Raw genomic sequence first — 16448 nt, forward strand, 5'->3', positions numbered from 1 at the left:
CCCACATATTTTAAGGAATTTGAAAATTAAAAAAGCAAAGTTAAAATTAAACATCAAGAAAAAAATTTAAATCTACATTTTGTCACCATATTATGATGATGATAATATATTAATATAAAATATGTAAATATTGTAAATTGGCTAAATTTACAAGTATAAATTCCAAGAATACATTACATTTAAACAGCCACATTAACGACTTAAAGGCCTCTTTGCAGATTTAAATCAGTCATCTTTTTTTCCTCATATTTTAGTGACACATCAATACAAAAACATTTCCTCCTTCCAAAAGTGAAAACAAGGCTCTGGTTTTAATGCAAAGCACTTAAACTTTACTTGAAAGGTAATATACATCCTGGAATTACAGATAATAAAGATACATTATGAGCAAAAGCATTTCACAATGAATATCATCTTTCTCTCGCAAGTGCGACATTATCTACAGTTTCTGTCAGGAAGAAAACAGTGAAAAGCACATGTAATTCTGTGAGAGTTTGTACTGTATGGTACACTGTAAAAAAATCAACTATATGCAGTAGTCCACAATGCTTAACTACAAAAAAAAAAAAAAAAAGAAAGAAAGAATACATTTTAGGGATGTTTTCAACTAAGTTGCTATAATTCTTAAATTATAAATAAATGTTAGGGGACAAAAAAAATAAAATAAAAACAGTATCCTACAATTTCTTCTCTGAAATCACAAGAGGCTGTAAATTAAGAAATGGAGTGTGACCAAAAACTTTGAGATCCTCCGATCAGAAAGAACGTCTAATGAACACGTGTGAAGAAATCTGGTTAAAAAGCCTTTAAAACCTGTCTTTTCCTGTGAGGTGCAGATGATTTTTTTTTTTGAAGAGAGTGAGAACTCGGTAAAAGAAAAACACAAGATTTTATTCTCATTATTATTTTTTTCAAATACTCAAAGCGACTACATAGCTTGTTCTTAGCTAAGCTATGGGAGGTCACTGTTAGAACTCACAGAACCTCCAAATCTAAAAAAGAAAAAAGAAAAAAGAATGTTCTCTTGCTCATGTTAGATATATCAAACCATACAAATCTCCTCTCCTGCAGTTTCAATTCTTCTATCCATCATTGCACTGGGAAAGCTCCAACTTTATGCAATATAAACAATACTCTTTCAATAAAAGGTAAGAACACTACAGTAGTTGACAACTCAAAAAGTTTATGTGATGGTGTAGATTTGTAACGGTTTAAATCTACGGTGATGATGGGGGTTCAAACGGAATACATGTTCTTGGTGGTGGATCCGCTCTTACTGGACGTGTCGTCGTGTGACTGGTAGCCGATGATGGCTTTCATGGGGAGGTTCAGACGGTCCTTGTACAGTTGCCTGTGAAAATACAAGAGCAGAGTGAGACATTCAGGTTCTCAGGCGCCATCTAGTGGTGGCGGCACATACTGTACAGCAGCCACTCACTGTAAAACTGTTTACTTTTTATTTTTTTTAGTGCAATTTTGCTTTTTTTTGCAGTGCATTGTGTTCTGCATCCTGATTGGCTGTTAATCATTGCCAATCAACTTGCACATTTCCTGCATAGAATGAGGTCAGTTTGCCAAAATTTAAAGAAATATTCGATTAGTAGTACATTTTCATTTTAAATCTATGATACCGGACACATTTTTCTAGAAAGTTTTTAACTTTGAGAGTTTAAATAAGAGAGGAAAGTGTGAAACTATTAATGTCTGTCAGAGAAAAATGTAAAGTTTGTGTGAAGTTGTGGGAGTTTACAGCATTAAAACATCCAAAATAATTAAAATAAAAAAGAAAAATACTTTGCAGATTTAACATACTGGAGCTGCATCTTCCTTCAATTTATTTCCACCTAGTTAGACCAAATTGTATTGAATTTCTTGTGTTGAAGTGTTTTGTGTCCAGTACATCCAACAAATTCTCAACAGTATGAATGAAACCCATCCTCTGGGAGGAGTCTAGACTCTTTTCTGAGCTTTATGAAATCCATCTTCTTCTATTAAAAAGAAGGAACTACTGCAGTGAGTTACCTTATTTTTTTAGAGACCAATTATTTAGCAATAATTCTTGAAAGGTTCAGATCTTTGCAGCTACAGAAACTCCACATTGGACTCAATTAGCTAGTAGTTAGCGCCAGGCTATGAAGCATTGACAGTATAAGAGAACTGGAAGGAGTGAGAATGATGTCATCCATTAAAAAAAATTAAGTGTTCCGGCTCCAATAAAATGAAGTGAATTCAGTCATCGTTTGTTCGCAGTATGGATGCCACCATGTTGGAACCAGAAATCATTGGCAAGCAGTAATTGATTGAAGCTGCTCTGAGTTGTTTCTATGGCAACCAAACTAACCAATTAGGGAGAAGCATGTTGGAAGTCTACACGCCTACCACTTAAAAGTGGGCGACACGAGTGGTGAGACCAACTACTTCTATTGAGCTTATTGGTCAGTTTATAACCTGCATTACAGAAAAAAAAAACATAAATGAAAAAAAAAAATGAATTAGCAAAAACAAAAAAGCTAGCAGAGCAAGAATGTTTTATGTTAAATATAAGGACTGCATAATAGCTGTTTATTTCTCAATAGAACTTTAGGAGATTTTGCCTTCTTGGAATTAGTGAGCACTTCCTGTTTGGAGGAAGTACTGTCCAGTTCTCATATACAGTCAATGCTACAAGCCAATACACTTGCATGGATACTATAACTTAAAAATGAAATGCTTCACTAGTTTAAAAAGTAAAAAAAACTTAATGACACACAATCGCTCCATTGTCTGATTAGTTAAACAAAACCATCCTTTCCTCCTTCCTTCCCGTAATCTCCTAAATGAAATTATTTGCTATCTGTGTTGCAAAACATTTGACTAAAGAACGTCTTTGAGCGAGCTCGACTTTCAACAAGGTATTAGAAGTTACAACATAGAAAGGATGCAAACGTCTGCTGCAGCCTTAATTACAAAGAGAATTTAGAGATTTAAAAAATCCTACGTATTAAAATGCGTTGGATCTCCTTTCTAGAAAGAGTTAAACTTTTAAAATATTTAATTTATTTTCATTACACAACAAGAAATTTGAAAAAAAAAAAAAAAAATCTGTAGTTTCCCATTTAATTTACTTATTTTTAAGAAAACCCCACACAGTGTAACGATGGAGTATTAGGGCCACCATGAAAATAAGTTAATGAGAATAAAGTTGAAACTATGAGAAAAAAAAAGTAATTTTAGTAGATCAAACTGGTAAAATTATGAGTAAAAAAAGTAATTAAAGATTAATAAAGATGATATAAATACAAGGCAAATATATTTGTGAAGAACTTTCATGTACAAATGCAATTTTTTACATAAAATAATAAAAAAAACATTTAAAATAAATACTAAAAAGAGATCGCTATAATAAAAATGTACATAAAAATACATATTAATAGCTTTATTTTTTAATCTCTTAGGTGATCAGTTAAATATTAATCTAAGAGTACGATCCTATCTTACCCTATTGTCATGATGGCTTCCCTGTTTTGGCAGTTGCTCGTCCAGATGGATATTTTATCACCTTTAGGTCTGACGTTGACTACGGCGCCACACACGTCTTCGCTTGCGTCGTCGAACGACTCTCCGACTAAACACAAAAGCTGCAAAGCAAAACAGAACACAGTGACGCTCCGTTTCAGTGTAAATAAATCAGAGTCAACAAGAAAAGCACAACAACACAGATTATTTGTGCTAAGACAAACAGCAGCTTTACAGTCTCCATCCAGTAGCGGTCGAGATCATTGTGTCTCTGTTTGTTGAGAGTCATCAGCCATCGACCTCCCAGCTTGTTCCTGTCGTCTTCCCACATCGGTTTGATGCCATCCTGACAAAAAAAAAAAAAACAAAAAAAAAACACACAAACGTCATTTATAGAACATCCAACCCAAACGCAAAGAATCTATTTTGTTTTACTATTCATCCATTGAAATTAAAGTTAAAAGGGAGACAAATACATCTGTCTTTTCTGCCTTTAAGGCACCAATTCATATAATTTTTATTACAGGGGTCACCAACACGTCGCCCGCAGGCCTCTTCTAAAAATAGCACAACTCACCTGTGAGCTGCTCGAAAATTTTATTTTATTGTGATGCGATTTTTTTAAATCACACCTGCCTTCATAAGGAACTAAAAATTATAACATCTTAAAGCTATATTGTAACGACTTAACTGGTATGTCAATTGTAGCAGGGACGCAGAAGGGACCCAAAGGCGAGCTACTCTTTAACTGACGGGGGAGGGCAATCGTCCGTGCCGAACATAGTCTCAGACAGAAGAAGACAAAGCAGCAAACTGCGTACTCTCACTTCCATCATCAATGCCCATTTATTTTAAACATACGTGAACAGCCAAACAGTATGAAGGTCACTTCTGCTCACAGCTCCCTCACTTATGGTGAGCAATGTAACACACCCAATATTTCCCACTTCCCATGAGTCTTAGGAGCTGAAGGCGGGGCTAACCCCCAGGGTCGCCACACTATGTTCATTATTTCTGAAGCCAAAAACGGCCTGTCCCACTATTTTTCTTTTTTTAAATTGTTTTCTCCTTAACGAGATAATCAATAGTCGCATTTCCATTAACTCTGAAATTTCGCAAATTGGAATTTGGATAATAAATTATCCAAATGGAAACACCACAGTTTGGAAAAACTGGCATTTTTCGAAAAAAGAAATTGCGCTTACAGGAAGAAATAGACATTTTTCCGCAAAGCGGAAACACTTTTTTTCTAAATAAATGCGCTTCTCGGTATGAAGTGTCTGATCTGAGCCTGCACAGCCGGCGCACCGAGAAGTCCTGGAGCGTCAAAGCGCTTTATAAATTGCGGGTCATACAGAATCGCGCAGCAGCTCCTCCTCCTTTCCTCATCGCTTCATCTGCAGACGCACTTTTGCAGCTTGGAGCCTGAAGTCTCATGAGCGCGAGCGCCGTGACAGAAGCTTGAATTTATGCTGTGGTGTTTTCAAACAGAAAAAAGGTCCAGATGCTTGTTTGCTGCTTTTTCCTTTATCCGCTGAACAGACCTCTCTCTCTTCTGAGTCGAGCTGCGCTGCACGTGCGCCCCAGACAGAGCTGTGACGTCACCCACATGTTCCCTTTTAGTGAATGAAATAAAAAAAAATACTTGTCGTTCATCGCCGTGTTTTTAATGACTTATCGCGTGAGTTGGTTTGTGATTTATCGCAAAATTATAATTTAATGGAAACAGTGTCATTTCCAAACGTTTTTTTTTTAATTCCAAGAATTTCCATAAAGTTTTGCGCAAATGTGTAATGGAAATGCAGCTAATAACAAAGAATGAGGCGTCCCCTTCTCCCTTTCCCACATGGAGACACCGAGAATATTTGATAATTAGTTATCTTTAATGGAAACACAGATTACAGATTTTTTCGAAAAAAAAAGTTATTTTGCGTAGAGGAGCTGGTGTTGGGGGCGTATGAAATGGATGGATATTTTTCACAGAACTGTAATGGAAATTGACTTTTTTTCTAATTAAATGCGCTTCTGAAGTGTCTGTCTGAGTACAGCACAGCGGGCGCTGTTATAATTTTGTTAAAAACATTTCATTTGATCATTACCTCAAAATGTGACAAGATCTGTTGAGATCAATAAAGTTCTGAATATTGATATCTGTTTCCTAGCTTGTTGTCATTATTGATAATTATGCTAAGAAATCAGTGTCTTCATATAGAGAAGTATCATTATTATTATTAATAATGAATAACTAAAGGCAAACTAAGCAAATTTATTATTTCAAACTGGTAGCCCTTCGTATGATTTAGTACCCATGAAGTAGCCCGCAGGTTCAAAAAGGTTGGTGACCCCTGTTTTATTAGAATCATCCTTTTATAATAGATAAATGAGTCACATTTACCTTAAATAAGCAATAATCGCACCCAAAGCCCAGTTTGCTTGGTTGTTGTATGTGGTTGTATAATCTGTGAAGACAAAAACATACACAATGAATTTGTGTTAAAAAGTCTAGATTAAAACAATTAATGTGACAAGTGTAAACGTACACATTAATGCTCCACTTCCTGAATCTGTACATGTTGGATTTCAATTATGACTTGATCCAAATCAAAATGTCATTCTCTCATGTCAATTTACATTTCCAAAAAACATGTATTTTTTTTTATTAAGGCAATTGTTGCCAAATATTAAAGTAAATGGTAAGGAAGTTTTCTTCCAAAAATAAATGATTTAACATGAAATTTTAAGAATTTTCACCCTAAAGGCAAAACAAAATTAAAATGGGACAAATAGCAAACTACACCATATAGATAAATTATATTTGGCCTAAAAACAGTAACTTTAATGTCAGTATTTATTGAAATAATTTCATTAAAAAAGTGAAATTAGGAGTTTTAGTTTGATTTGAGTTTTCCAGCTTATTCATGTTTCTGTTTAAGTTTCCTTCAGAAACTTTTTCTCTCCAAAAACATTTGTGACTTCCTTATGTGGCGACCGCTCGTCGGTCTAACTTCACATTCATCAAAAGCATCCAACTGTTTTAAACTAACATATACATATTTCAAAGCAACTCAAACATTTCTGACTCAAGTAAATACACAATTCTGTTTTTTGAATTAGTAGTTAAAAGTGTTGTTTCATTTTTTATGGGCGTTGACTTCACAAACTCAAAATTATGTCCTAAATCAAATAAAAATTATATGTTCAATGGCACCAATTTTTTTGAATATATTTTACTAAACTTTTTTCCTTTAGAAAAATCAAGAGAACCTACGCCCAAAAATCTTCCACTGTATCAAACTTGGAAATCAGACGCAGGTTCTCCGTCCAGCTTTTGCTCTTGTCGTTTTTGAAATACCAAAGGGCCCACCTGAAAGAGAAAAATCCACACCCATTAAGGCATCTATTTAAAAGAAAACATCATTAAACTGAGCTCATTTCACCACAGAGATAAAAATAGATTTAAAGACAACAGCTGTTGTCACAAACGAACACAGCGGCGAGAGCGTCAGCTCTAGAAACAAACCCTTTGTTTGAAAAGAAAAGGCTGCTGGTCTTTTATCTATTTCCAGGAGGGTTCACAGCGGGAGGGAGGTACAACGGGGGCAAAGAGGTGGTGCTGAGGGCATCAGTCAAACCCCATGCCCCCCACACATTCAACTGTAGCATAAACCTCGTCCTAGAGTCGGATGTAAACAAATGGGGCCGTCTCTGTGTCCCATCAACAGAAATTCTGACAAATTTCTGTCATAAACCAGAAAAAAAATTACACAAATTCATGGATTTTTCCCCACACATTCTTGGGTGTGGACCTTATTTCCACACAGGCTAATCTCCCCAACATTGCAAGCTTTTATTTTGAAAGAGCAAAACAATTTAACAGACTAAAGGATAAAAGAAGATCTCAATGAGATGTTTTTAATGTGATCCTTTGTTAGTTAATGGAAAACCAAACTTTTATATGAGTGCATGTGTATAAAATGTGAATTCTTCCTTTAATCGTCCTAAAAATACTAATTAAAACTTTAAGGCGTTTAATTTATTTAACTTACTTTGAAGAAAAAAGGAAAAAAAAAAAACAAATAGAGTGAGGTAAATCCTTTGTTTGGTTTGACACTTCAAGAAGATACGTGTATTGTTTACATTCTCCCATTACAGAAAAGCCTAACTGTGTTGGTGAAGTGAATCCAGGTTTCACACGAACACAATATTGGAAGAGAATTCACATATTATACATAAAAATTGACAATATTTAAGAAACAAGAATTTGAGAACAGAAATATGCAGTGGAGAGGTTAAATCTAACCTCAAATGATAAGAAGAAAATAAATATATCAAAAGCAGTCAAAAACAGTCTTTTAAAATAGAAAAATCCCGAATCTCAAAAGGCTCTGCACTAGAATTTCCCTTAAATTTGTCCCTGTTGTTGAACACTCCAGCTATTATATGAACCGCTTTCACTTTCCAAAAACTTCACATTTCTCCCCTATTCATCTCCTGCTGGACCCCGAGTCTCCATTGTTCAAAAATGACAGATGTGCAGGGTCGGCCGCACCCGCAAAGGTGCTAATTAATCCATCAAAATGTGAGAAGCTCCGTGTCCCTGCAGCATAACAGCAATTATTTACACAAATGGTTAAAAAAAAAACAAAAAAAAAACTATCAAACAGAATCACAAGAAGGAGTTTATTAGCATTTACCAGTAGTTGGCTACAGGATATAATTTTAACAATTTAACTCAAAAACAAGTTTCAATGCTTTATAACCAATCTAAGCCAGAAGATAGCATAACTTTAAAGGTTTAACTGTAGCCTAAAGAAGCAATTTAGCAAGTTATAGGAGGCCTGAAAGTCCCTCATCTGTCTCCAATTATCTTGTGAGTAATTTGAAAAACGCTCCCAGTGGTTTTTCATGATTAAGCTGTTTTTAAAAATAAAAAAATAATAATTTGGAATGAAAAAAAATTCGATTTTGGCCACATCGCCCAGGTAATAGAGTGGATCACCTGTATCATGTGGAAGCATCCATCCACACACAGCTTCTCTCCACATTTACTTAGAGTTTTTATAGTCTTACCTGTTTTGCAAAGGATGCTTGATATACTGCTCAGCATTTGCAAGAACCTGCCCGTCAGTCTGTTGATCTTCAGTTTCAGCTGCTTTCTGAGGGGACAGACACACAATAGGATCTTTAATACAGATTTCAGGCTCCTGAGGGCATAAAAATAAAACCACATTCCAATGGATTCAAAAATTGAATGCTATAATTACTAGTTTGTAAGCCTCAAAATTTCCCAAGACTCAAGAATAAAACCATTTTTGTAAAGCACCAAACCATAGACTTCATTTATGTATTTATTCAAAAGGGACATGACAATTTCTAATGCAAGCAGCATCATCTTAGTGTTTTTGTTGTTGATAGGTTGATCTTGTAACCTCCTTTTAATTCATGCAAAACTCAAAGTGTTCAAAATAAAAGCATATAAAATACACATTTAAAAACTTCTAAAAAACAAAAACACAAAGAAAACTAATTAAACATGTATTAAAATTAATTTACTTCCATAAGCTATTAAGGGGTTATTTGTCTGCTCATGATTCACCATAATTTAAATGAAAAAATACAGAAAAATGCAATTTTAACCTTAATTCTATGTATATGTGTCTTGAATCATGACAAAAATCCATCAATAAGATGCTAAAAACACTATTTTCATTGGAGTGGGTTCATAAAAAATATATATTTTTTGAATAATTAAAGTTGAGAGTCTCTGGTTAAATATAATGACATTTAAAAATAGAATTATTACACCTCAAGATCCATTGATCAGAATCTGGTGGCATTAATCAGTTTGCTGAAAGTAGATTTTTTTGTTATCTTATGACACAGTCTTTATTTATGTTTTTTATTGAATTACTATGATAATTCTTCTTCAAGACAAGCAAATATTGATTATTTACATCCGATTTGACTAATAAAACTACAAAACCAGTTAGACTTTAGGCAGTTTCCCAAGGATTCCCTTATTTCGTGGAGGCTAAATCGTAATCTAATCAACAGTCTGTTGACTTTCACAACCCCGTCCTGCCTCAGGACATATACATTTTGTTCCATTACATCAACAATGCAAGCACAGACCCCAGAAAAAGCGCTAGCTTCGGGAGATCACGCACAATAACGTCAAATCTAAGCTTCCGTAACGTTTAACGCTTTCTAGCATTGGACGTGCTAAGCTAGCCCGCAAGCCCTATACACACGTGTTGAGTAAAAATGCAACGATTCAATTCAAAAACATCATAATGTTGATTTACTGAATACAGCCGCTGGTTTATATTAGCTTAATATCAATGGAGAGTTCACCGAATGACTGAATGGACTTTGAATGAACGAGCTTCAGGCTGTGAGTCCCTCCCTGCCAACAAAGTGAGGCAGCGCCTCATCCATCTCACTGCAGTGCGTGCTAACGCTAATCTACACCAATATTCGACAACTCCACAGCGGAACTTACGACAACTAAATAGACTCGTTTCAATATATTCATTTGTAATATAATCTCCGGATGTGGCTCAGACATAAACGGAGTTCCTGTCTGAATGAAATAGTTCAGTATTTCTTGCGTTTCTAGTCTCTCTTACCGGCTCCGATGTCGCCATCTTGACTGGAGAAATGATCTGCCTGCTCAACGTATCTGCGTCACGCAAGTCCGTTACTACGGAATCCTACTAGGTCCATTTTAAGGTGGGTCACCTGGACACGAGCGCCTCAGTGAAACGAGTAACCTTTCCAGTGAAAAAGGACACACCAGCTCGATTTTTATTTCTTTATCTTTTCTTTTTTTTTATTTTTTTATTTTTTACCTTTTTCGGCTGATTCATTTAGAGGTCGCCACATTAAATTATTTGCCTCCATCAAACTCAATTCTCTGTATTTTGCTTGTTTGAACCAACCATATTTATGAATGAGATTAGATTAGAAATTGTTTATTTCAAGCAAATAAATAAAAAATAATTAATGTGTAATACAATCATTTAACAGAAGTTTACATCCATACAGACATGTAAAACACAGAATAACTAAAAATCAAGAGAAGGATTGCTTTAAAGGTAGTGGGTGGAAACGAACTTATATAATCCCACCCGACTCCATTTCTTTTACATGTTTTATCGTTATCTGGATCAGATATTTATGTTTTTCCATGTTATTAGGAATCCTCAAGTAACAATAAATCACATGGCTATGTAAGTATAAATAACACTTTTTCAGAAAAAAATGTGCAGATTATATGTAATTAGAAAAAAATCCTTAACATAAATCAAGTATGCAAAATAAAAAAAAAATGTATGCAGATTATTTTCCATTGGAAGAGTCATTAATGTACAGCAAGTATCATTTTTTTCAATAGAAAAATCATACAAATAAATTAGATGAAAATGAAAAATGAAATGAAAAATGTGTAATTAATATGAATCAACTAGCAATAATAAAAAATATGTGCTGATTTTTTTCATTATAAAGAGACAAAAAAAATGAGTAAATGCTCCTTTAAACCTCATAATTGATTTTTATTTGGACAAGGCATGTCCAAAGTTCGGCCCGCCGGCTTTCAAATTTCTATCGTTTTTTTCTGATTTTGTATTTAGAAGTTTACAGTGAGCATTTTATTGTGAATAATATGTAACATTTCATATGAACCCAGGTTCAATATGGAATTTTCCTAATTTATTTCTTGTCTTCAAATGTTGAATTCAAAATAATTTTTGTTAAAATGTGTTAATTCTATTTCAATGTGAAGAAATGAAATGTCCAATTGCCAAATCTGTCATTCTTTGCAAAAAGCTTGGACACCCTTGTTCTAGATCTTCCTAGTTTCTATTTTACTTTTAAACTTTATTTTACCAGGTGAAAAACCCATTGAGATCAGGATCTCTTTTTCAAGGGTGACTTGACCAAGAGGTCAGCAGCACATTTCCTCAAATACACCCCAACTTACAGTTTTTAATAAAAAAATAATTAAATAATAATGATACGGAATACGTGCTGATGTGTTTTGTAGCATTATTTTTCCGTTTTGTAGTGGATAGATGGTTCAGATGGCTGCATCTATGCTGGGTTTGGTTCTCAGGCGGCGCGATAATCTTCCAGTGTGGGTCTTTAGGCAAGACCCTTCATGCAATTTCTTAAGTATGTGCCACAAGAGGGCCCGAGTCTGGGTCTCCCCAGCGTGAATAAAATACAAGGTTGTGTCAAAAAGGGCATCTGGCATAAAATCTCTGCCAAATCAAATGTAAGAATAAGTGAAAGCTGAAGGGATATACCAAAAGGTGGACTTTAGTTTTCAGTTTTACAATGAAAATACAGGTTACATGTTTACTAATCTTATTTTGAAAAATAAACAAAAAATCATAAAAACTAATGATTAGCATGATCTACATTCAATATTACAATAAAAGTGCATAATATTTATAATTTGTCCAATAAAAATGACCAAATACTATTCAAATTTGGTTTGTAAGATAATCCACACTTGATCCTTTCTATATGACATATTTTTATACTTCCTATGTGATTTTTGTGGAAAATAATATCAATCTTGACTTGACAAATGCTGTACTGTTTCACCATAAATTGGTTCTCCATGAAAACATTTTTTTAGACAAAAACTGCTTAAAAGTTACTTTAATTTATTAATTTATAGTTGAATTATAGTTCAGTTTAAGTAATTTGTTTTATATAAAAACCAGTTTCCCAGATAATAAGAAAAAAAAATAGAAAATACATTGTTGACAAGTTAAAGCTCAATAAGATAAAGAAACAAAAATGAAATTGTTGTACATTTGGGTGTTTTTGGGAATGAGAGTTACGTGTGTACATGTGTAGTTGTAATATAATGATCTTTTTGGCTACCTTTGACTTTAGGTGTACTGGGCTTAGAAGTATTAATGACATAAAGTATGAGATAAGAATTTATAAGATATTTCTTCTTCTCACTCCCTTGCAGTTTTTTTTATTTTGCTGCTATACATACGTTTTTTTCATATCTCTGAAATAAATACTTTTGAACTTGAAACTGTTGTAGCCTCCACCAGCAAGAACAGCTTCTTTCGCAATGACTTCTGCAGCAATTACAGTTAGTGTGGAAAATTCAAAGTTGAGAAACAGGAAATCATGATCAGGTCCAAAATATAAATATGACTTTATTTAACAATCCCAAAAGAGATCAGCCATCCACAAAAGGAATGCTAAAATGTGTCTCTTCTCAAGTCTAAACTGGAAATACTTTCAGCAACATACAGTAATTGAGTTTAAAAAACAAACAAACAGAGACCACCCATCATCTAAACACCAATACAGTAAAAACAATGTGGTTCACATACATATTTACAGTTTCTGAATGCTGGTGCTCGATGTTTACTCCTTCTAAAAATGTTCCACGTGGATTCTCAAAGGCTATAGAAAAGAAACACACTACTTCAGTTTCACGGTGTGCTGCTCATAAACACGTCTTTGCAAATTTGAAACAGTTTACATTCACTTCTTTTGCACGTAGGATGTTATGATTTTTTTTTATTACAGAAAGACTGTGGAAGACACTTGAACTCAGGATCAATGCCACAAGGATGTGGTTTATTCTGGCACTTAACAAGCATCCTGGCTTTTGCATCTCAGTCTGATCCACAGAAATGATTATATGACAAAAGAGTGATTTCTAAGAAAAGCACCATCAGTGTGATATAAAAAAAAGAAAAAGTTTCTGTACTTTTACATTTTCTCCTATTAGCACCAAAAAGCAAATATAAAAGTTGTACAGAAACCGGGATGCCATCAGTGTTAGTGTGAGTGAAAGTGTGCTAAAATGTTGTCCTTTAAATTGAAGAGTTTCGCTTATTTAGATTCCTGATTCATTTAAACCCTGTAACCCTGCATCTGTAAACAAAGTCCTCATGTGATCTGTGCACTCATCATCAGTAATCTTTTCAGTGAGTGGTTCGGCAACGTAACACAAACATGAGGCAACACAGGGAAGAGTTCCATTGGTGTTCATTTCCAGAGTTTGAGCAGAAAAAGGCCGACTTTTGTCCGATAAGACAACAAAAACAGGCTCCTGTAGCACCAAGTGGAATTTACAGAGAGTATCTATGAAAAACTCCAGGAGTTTAGTAATCAGTTAAGTGCGAAAGTGTTGAGCTCTTTGTTTTTTGCAGCATGTAAAGATTACGCTCAAGTTTTTAATTTCATGATTCTGATCCGTATCAAAGATGTAGAAACAAAATACTGTTAAAATAACAGATGCCAAAGTTGACTTAAATAGAAGTTTATATTGTTCCGAACTAGTTCATTAAAAAGTTAAAAAAAGTGCTTCTTAAAAATGCGGTAAAAATCTGTGAATAAGAAGATCCAGATGTTGAAGAACAAACCATAAATCACCAAGTCAGAAACAGCAAAAGGAAAAGCATAATGCTACATGTCACAATTCGTAGTAAATATATGAAGAATATTAATGCAATTAGAGATGACAGTGAGAATGGCACCAAAGGAAAAAGCCAAATGTTTCATGATAGGAGAACTATCGGCTGAAATAAAAAGTAAACTCTCACTGTACAGATTACCATAAAAATCTTGCAGTAAACAGGCTTATACCAGAAATTAAATAGAAATTTTCATGATTAGAATAAATAATCACATCTTTTTTTTTTTTGTTCTTAAGTGTATAAAACCAGTTTAAAATTAAACTTTTCAAAGCACCATCTGTTTACGATGAAAACCAACACCGAAAGTCACAGTTAAAAGCAAACGAGCTTTAGTCGCCAGACGGACGACAGGTTTTTAGAAAAGCACGATGAAGTCGACATCAAAATGAGAGTTGAGTGAGGTAAGGCAGAAGCACACGGCGTGGGAGCTCTGAGTTGCTGATTAGGTCCAGCGGTTGTAAGGGCCCGTCACTTGAGTAAGAGCATACGGAGACACAGTGATGACGCCGTCCCTCGGAAGAGTCCACGCCTGACGGGTCGGGACATTCATGATCCTCCTCGCCGCCTCACATGCGTCGTCTTCTCCCCCCTCCTTACCGTCCTTCCCGTCTTTGCTCAGGCCGGCCTCCATTCTTGACCTCTCGGCCTCTTCCTCCCGGTCCCGCTCTCGCTTGGCCATTTTGGCGTCCCACATAGCCATCCCGTGGCCTGGCTCGTTGAGGGACTTGTGCTGGTAAAAGACCAGGGAGATGCGGGTGGGGTGGCTGCGGTTCGGCCTGAGGATGGGGGTGGTGGCGTGGAGTTCCCGCCGTGCACATTCGATCAGGATGGAGCCGTGTGACGGCGCCACAGCGACCCCGCCGATGTCACTGTCCAAGAAATTGTGCTCACTGTCTGACCACACTTCCTCTTGCTTCAAATGCTCCGCTTCAACTGGGGGAGTCGGTTGTGGGGGAGGTAAACCTCTGACTTCTCCTACTGCCCCGTGAAGTCCATTGAGTCTGCTGAAGAGACCCTCAGAGGTAGGTCTGGGGGAGAAGGACGAAGGAGGGGGGGGTCTGTCCAGAGGAGAGCAGTGCACCTTGTTGGGCTCAGTTTTAAAAAGGTAATCGTTTTGGGTGGGAATCAAATGTTCTACTGGTGTACCCAGCTCACAATGACCGTTCATTGGGTCACCCATTATCCTACAGTTGAGAACTGAACCATTCTGCCCGAACTGGAGGTGGTTGGATGAGATGACGCCCCTTTGTGGAGGAACCCCTGAGGTGGAGTAGCTGCTGGTGCCTTGGCTGTAAGCGCTGGTTTGACTCATCTCTGGGGTTGCCTTTTCAGGAGAAGGTCCGGCTGGTAGTCTGTAGGCGCTGTAGTAGTCTTTTTTGGTAAAACATGGCAAGATTACAAAAAAAAAAGTTAATTTCAACATAAATCCTTAAAACAACACTAATAGAGATTTGTACCTTTGCTGGCAATCTCCGTTTTTACTTTGGCTGGACTGGGAGAGCTCATCCCGAGCTTCTTCTCCATCCTCTCCGCTTGGGCCTTCAGACGAGCCTCTTGTCTGATCTTACGAGCCGATTTCACAGGCTCAGCCAGAAGACGCACCTGAACATGTTTAAAGTCCTTTTTAAATATATCTCAATTATAACAATAAACTACAAAAAGTTGTTCTCACCTCTCGAGGAAAAGCGGACAGAACCTGCAGAGCACCACTTTGGATTTTGGCCCACTGGCCCTCAACCATCCCAAACTCATCCGTGTCAGAGACCTTATAAAGTGGCAGTACATGGAGCTGCTCGTCCTCAGGAATATTACGCACCGCGCGATTATCTTCCTTTGTTAGAGTGCAAACCTGGGAAAAAACACGAGAACACAAAAGGTGAGAATTTTTAATCAAGAAACTGCATGGAAATGTGAATTATTTGTCTTTGAGTGGTGCACTGCAAAAACATGGCTCCTAGATATAAGTCAAACATTTTTAAAGATAAAATAAAAAAAATCCTTAAATAAGCAAAAAATTCTGAGGAAAGAAAATAATCCTACGCAGAATCCTTATTTTAGACACTAAGAAAGATTTTGTCACGCTCAAATTTTTTTCTAGCAAAAACTAAAATAGGACAATTTTTCTTGAAATGTTGGTATTTTGTACTGTATACTGTATACTGCATATATATATATATATATATATATATATATATATATATATATATATATATATATATATATATATATATATATATATACATATACACACGTGTATACACACACATATATGTATATATACACATATACTATATGTATATGTATACATATACAGTATGTATATATATATATATATATATATTGTAAAGTGACAAATATAAAAGCAACATTTCTGCTCTGACTGTTCAGCAGTGGCAACATTTACTTCATCTTGGACATAAACAAAAAACTGAAAGGAAAAAAGAAATCCCATGCGGTCAGGTTAAAATAATCCAAATGGAAACTCTACTG

General features: G+C 35.5%; 2 protein-coding genes across 4 annotated transcripts in view; both read right to left on the reverse strand.

The window, feature by feature from the left end:
• Positions 1-292: 292 nt before the first annotated feature.
• On the reverse strand, positions 293-10562 carry eif4e1c (eukaryotic translation initiation factor 4E family member 1c). 2 transcript variants are annotated; one of them, XM_024297256.2, is made up of 7 exons: positions 10125-10562; positions 8566-8651; positions 6764-6859; positions 5891-5954; positions 3731-3841; positions 3478-3617; positions 293-1351 (listed from the first exon to the last, which is right to left on the reverse strand). In XM_024297256.2, exons 1-7 carry the CDS (start codon positions 10140-10142, stop codon positions 1237-1239), a joined length of 630 nt encoding a protein of 209 aa, XP_024153024.1. In that variant the 5' UTR covers positions 10143-10562; the 3' UTR covers positions 293-1236. The 2 variants fall into 2 exon arrangements, with proteins under 2 accessions (XP_024153024.1, XP_036071586.1); XM_036215693.1 differs by lacking the exon at positions 10125-10562 and adding an exon at positions 9998-10045.
• A 2096-nt stretch (positions 10563-12658) lies between these two features.
• Positions 12659-16448, reverse strand: part of tet1 (tet methylcytosine dioxygenase 1) — a 35333-nt gene continuing 31543 nt past the window's right edge. For both annotated transcript variants that reach the window (XM_024297835.2, XM_024297834.2), the window contains exons 10-12: positions 15631-15807; positions 15416-15560; positions 12659-15329 (exon numbers count right to left, since the gene is read on the reverse strand). In XM_024297835.2, coding sequence (XP_024153603.1) covers positions 14401-15329; positions 15416-15560; positions 15631-15807 — 1251 coding nt within the window. In that variant the 3' untranslated portion in view covers positions 12659-14400. The remainder of the gene's footprint in view (positions 15330-15415; positions 15561-15630; positions 15808-16448) is intronic.

This window comes from Oryzias melastigma, linkage group LG15 (assembly GCF_002922805.2).
Source record: "Oryzias melastigma strain HK-1 linkage group LG15, ASM292280v2, whole genome shotgun sequence".
Lineage (NCBI taxonomy): Eukaryota > Metazoa > Chordata > Actinopteri > Beloniformes > Adrianichthyidae > Oryzias > Oryzias melastigma.

What these genes read in the sequence shown, in the direction of transcription:
- eif4e1c (XM_036215693.1), bottom strand. Translation starts at nt 10,030, where the DNA reads ATGAATATATTGAAACGAGTCTATTTAGTTGTC. An exon ending in AAGCATCCTTTGCAAAACAG is followed by an intron (nt 6,860 to 8,565) that starts GTAAGACTATAA and finishes TTTCTCTTTCAG; the next exon opens with GTGGGCCCTTTGGTATTTCA. An exon ending in GCGATTATTGCTTATTTAAG is followed by an intron (nt 3,842 to 5,890) that starts GTAAATGTGACT and finishes TTTTTTTGTCAG; the next exon opens with GATGGCATCAAACCGATGTG.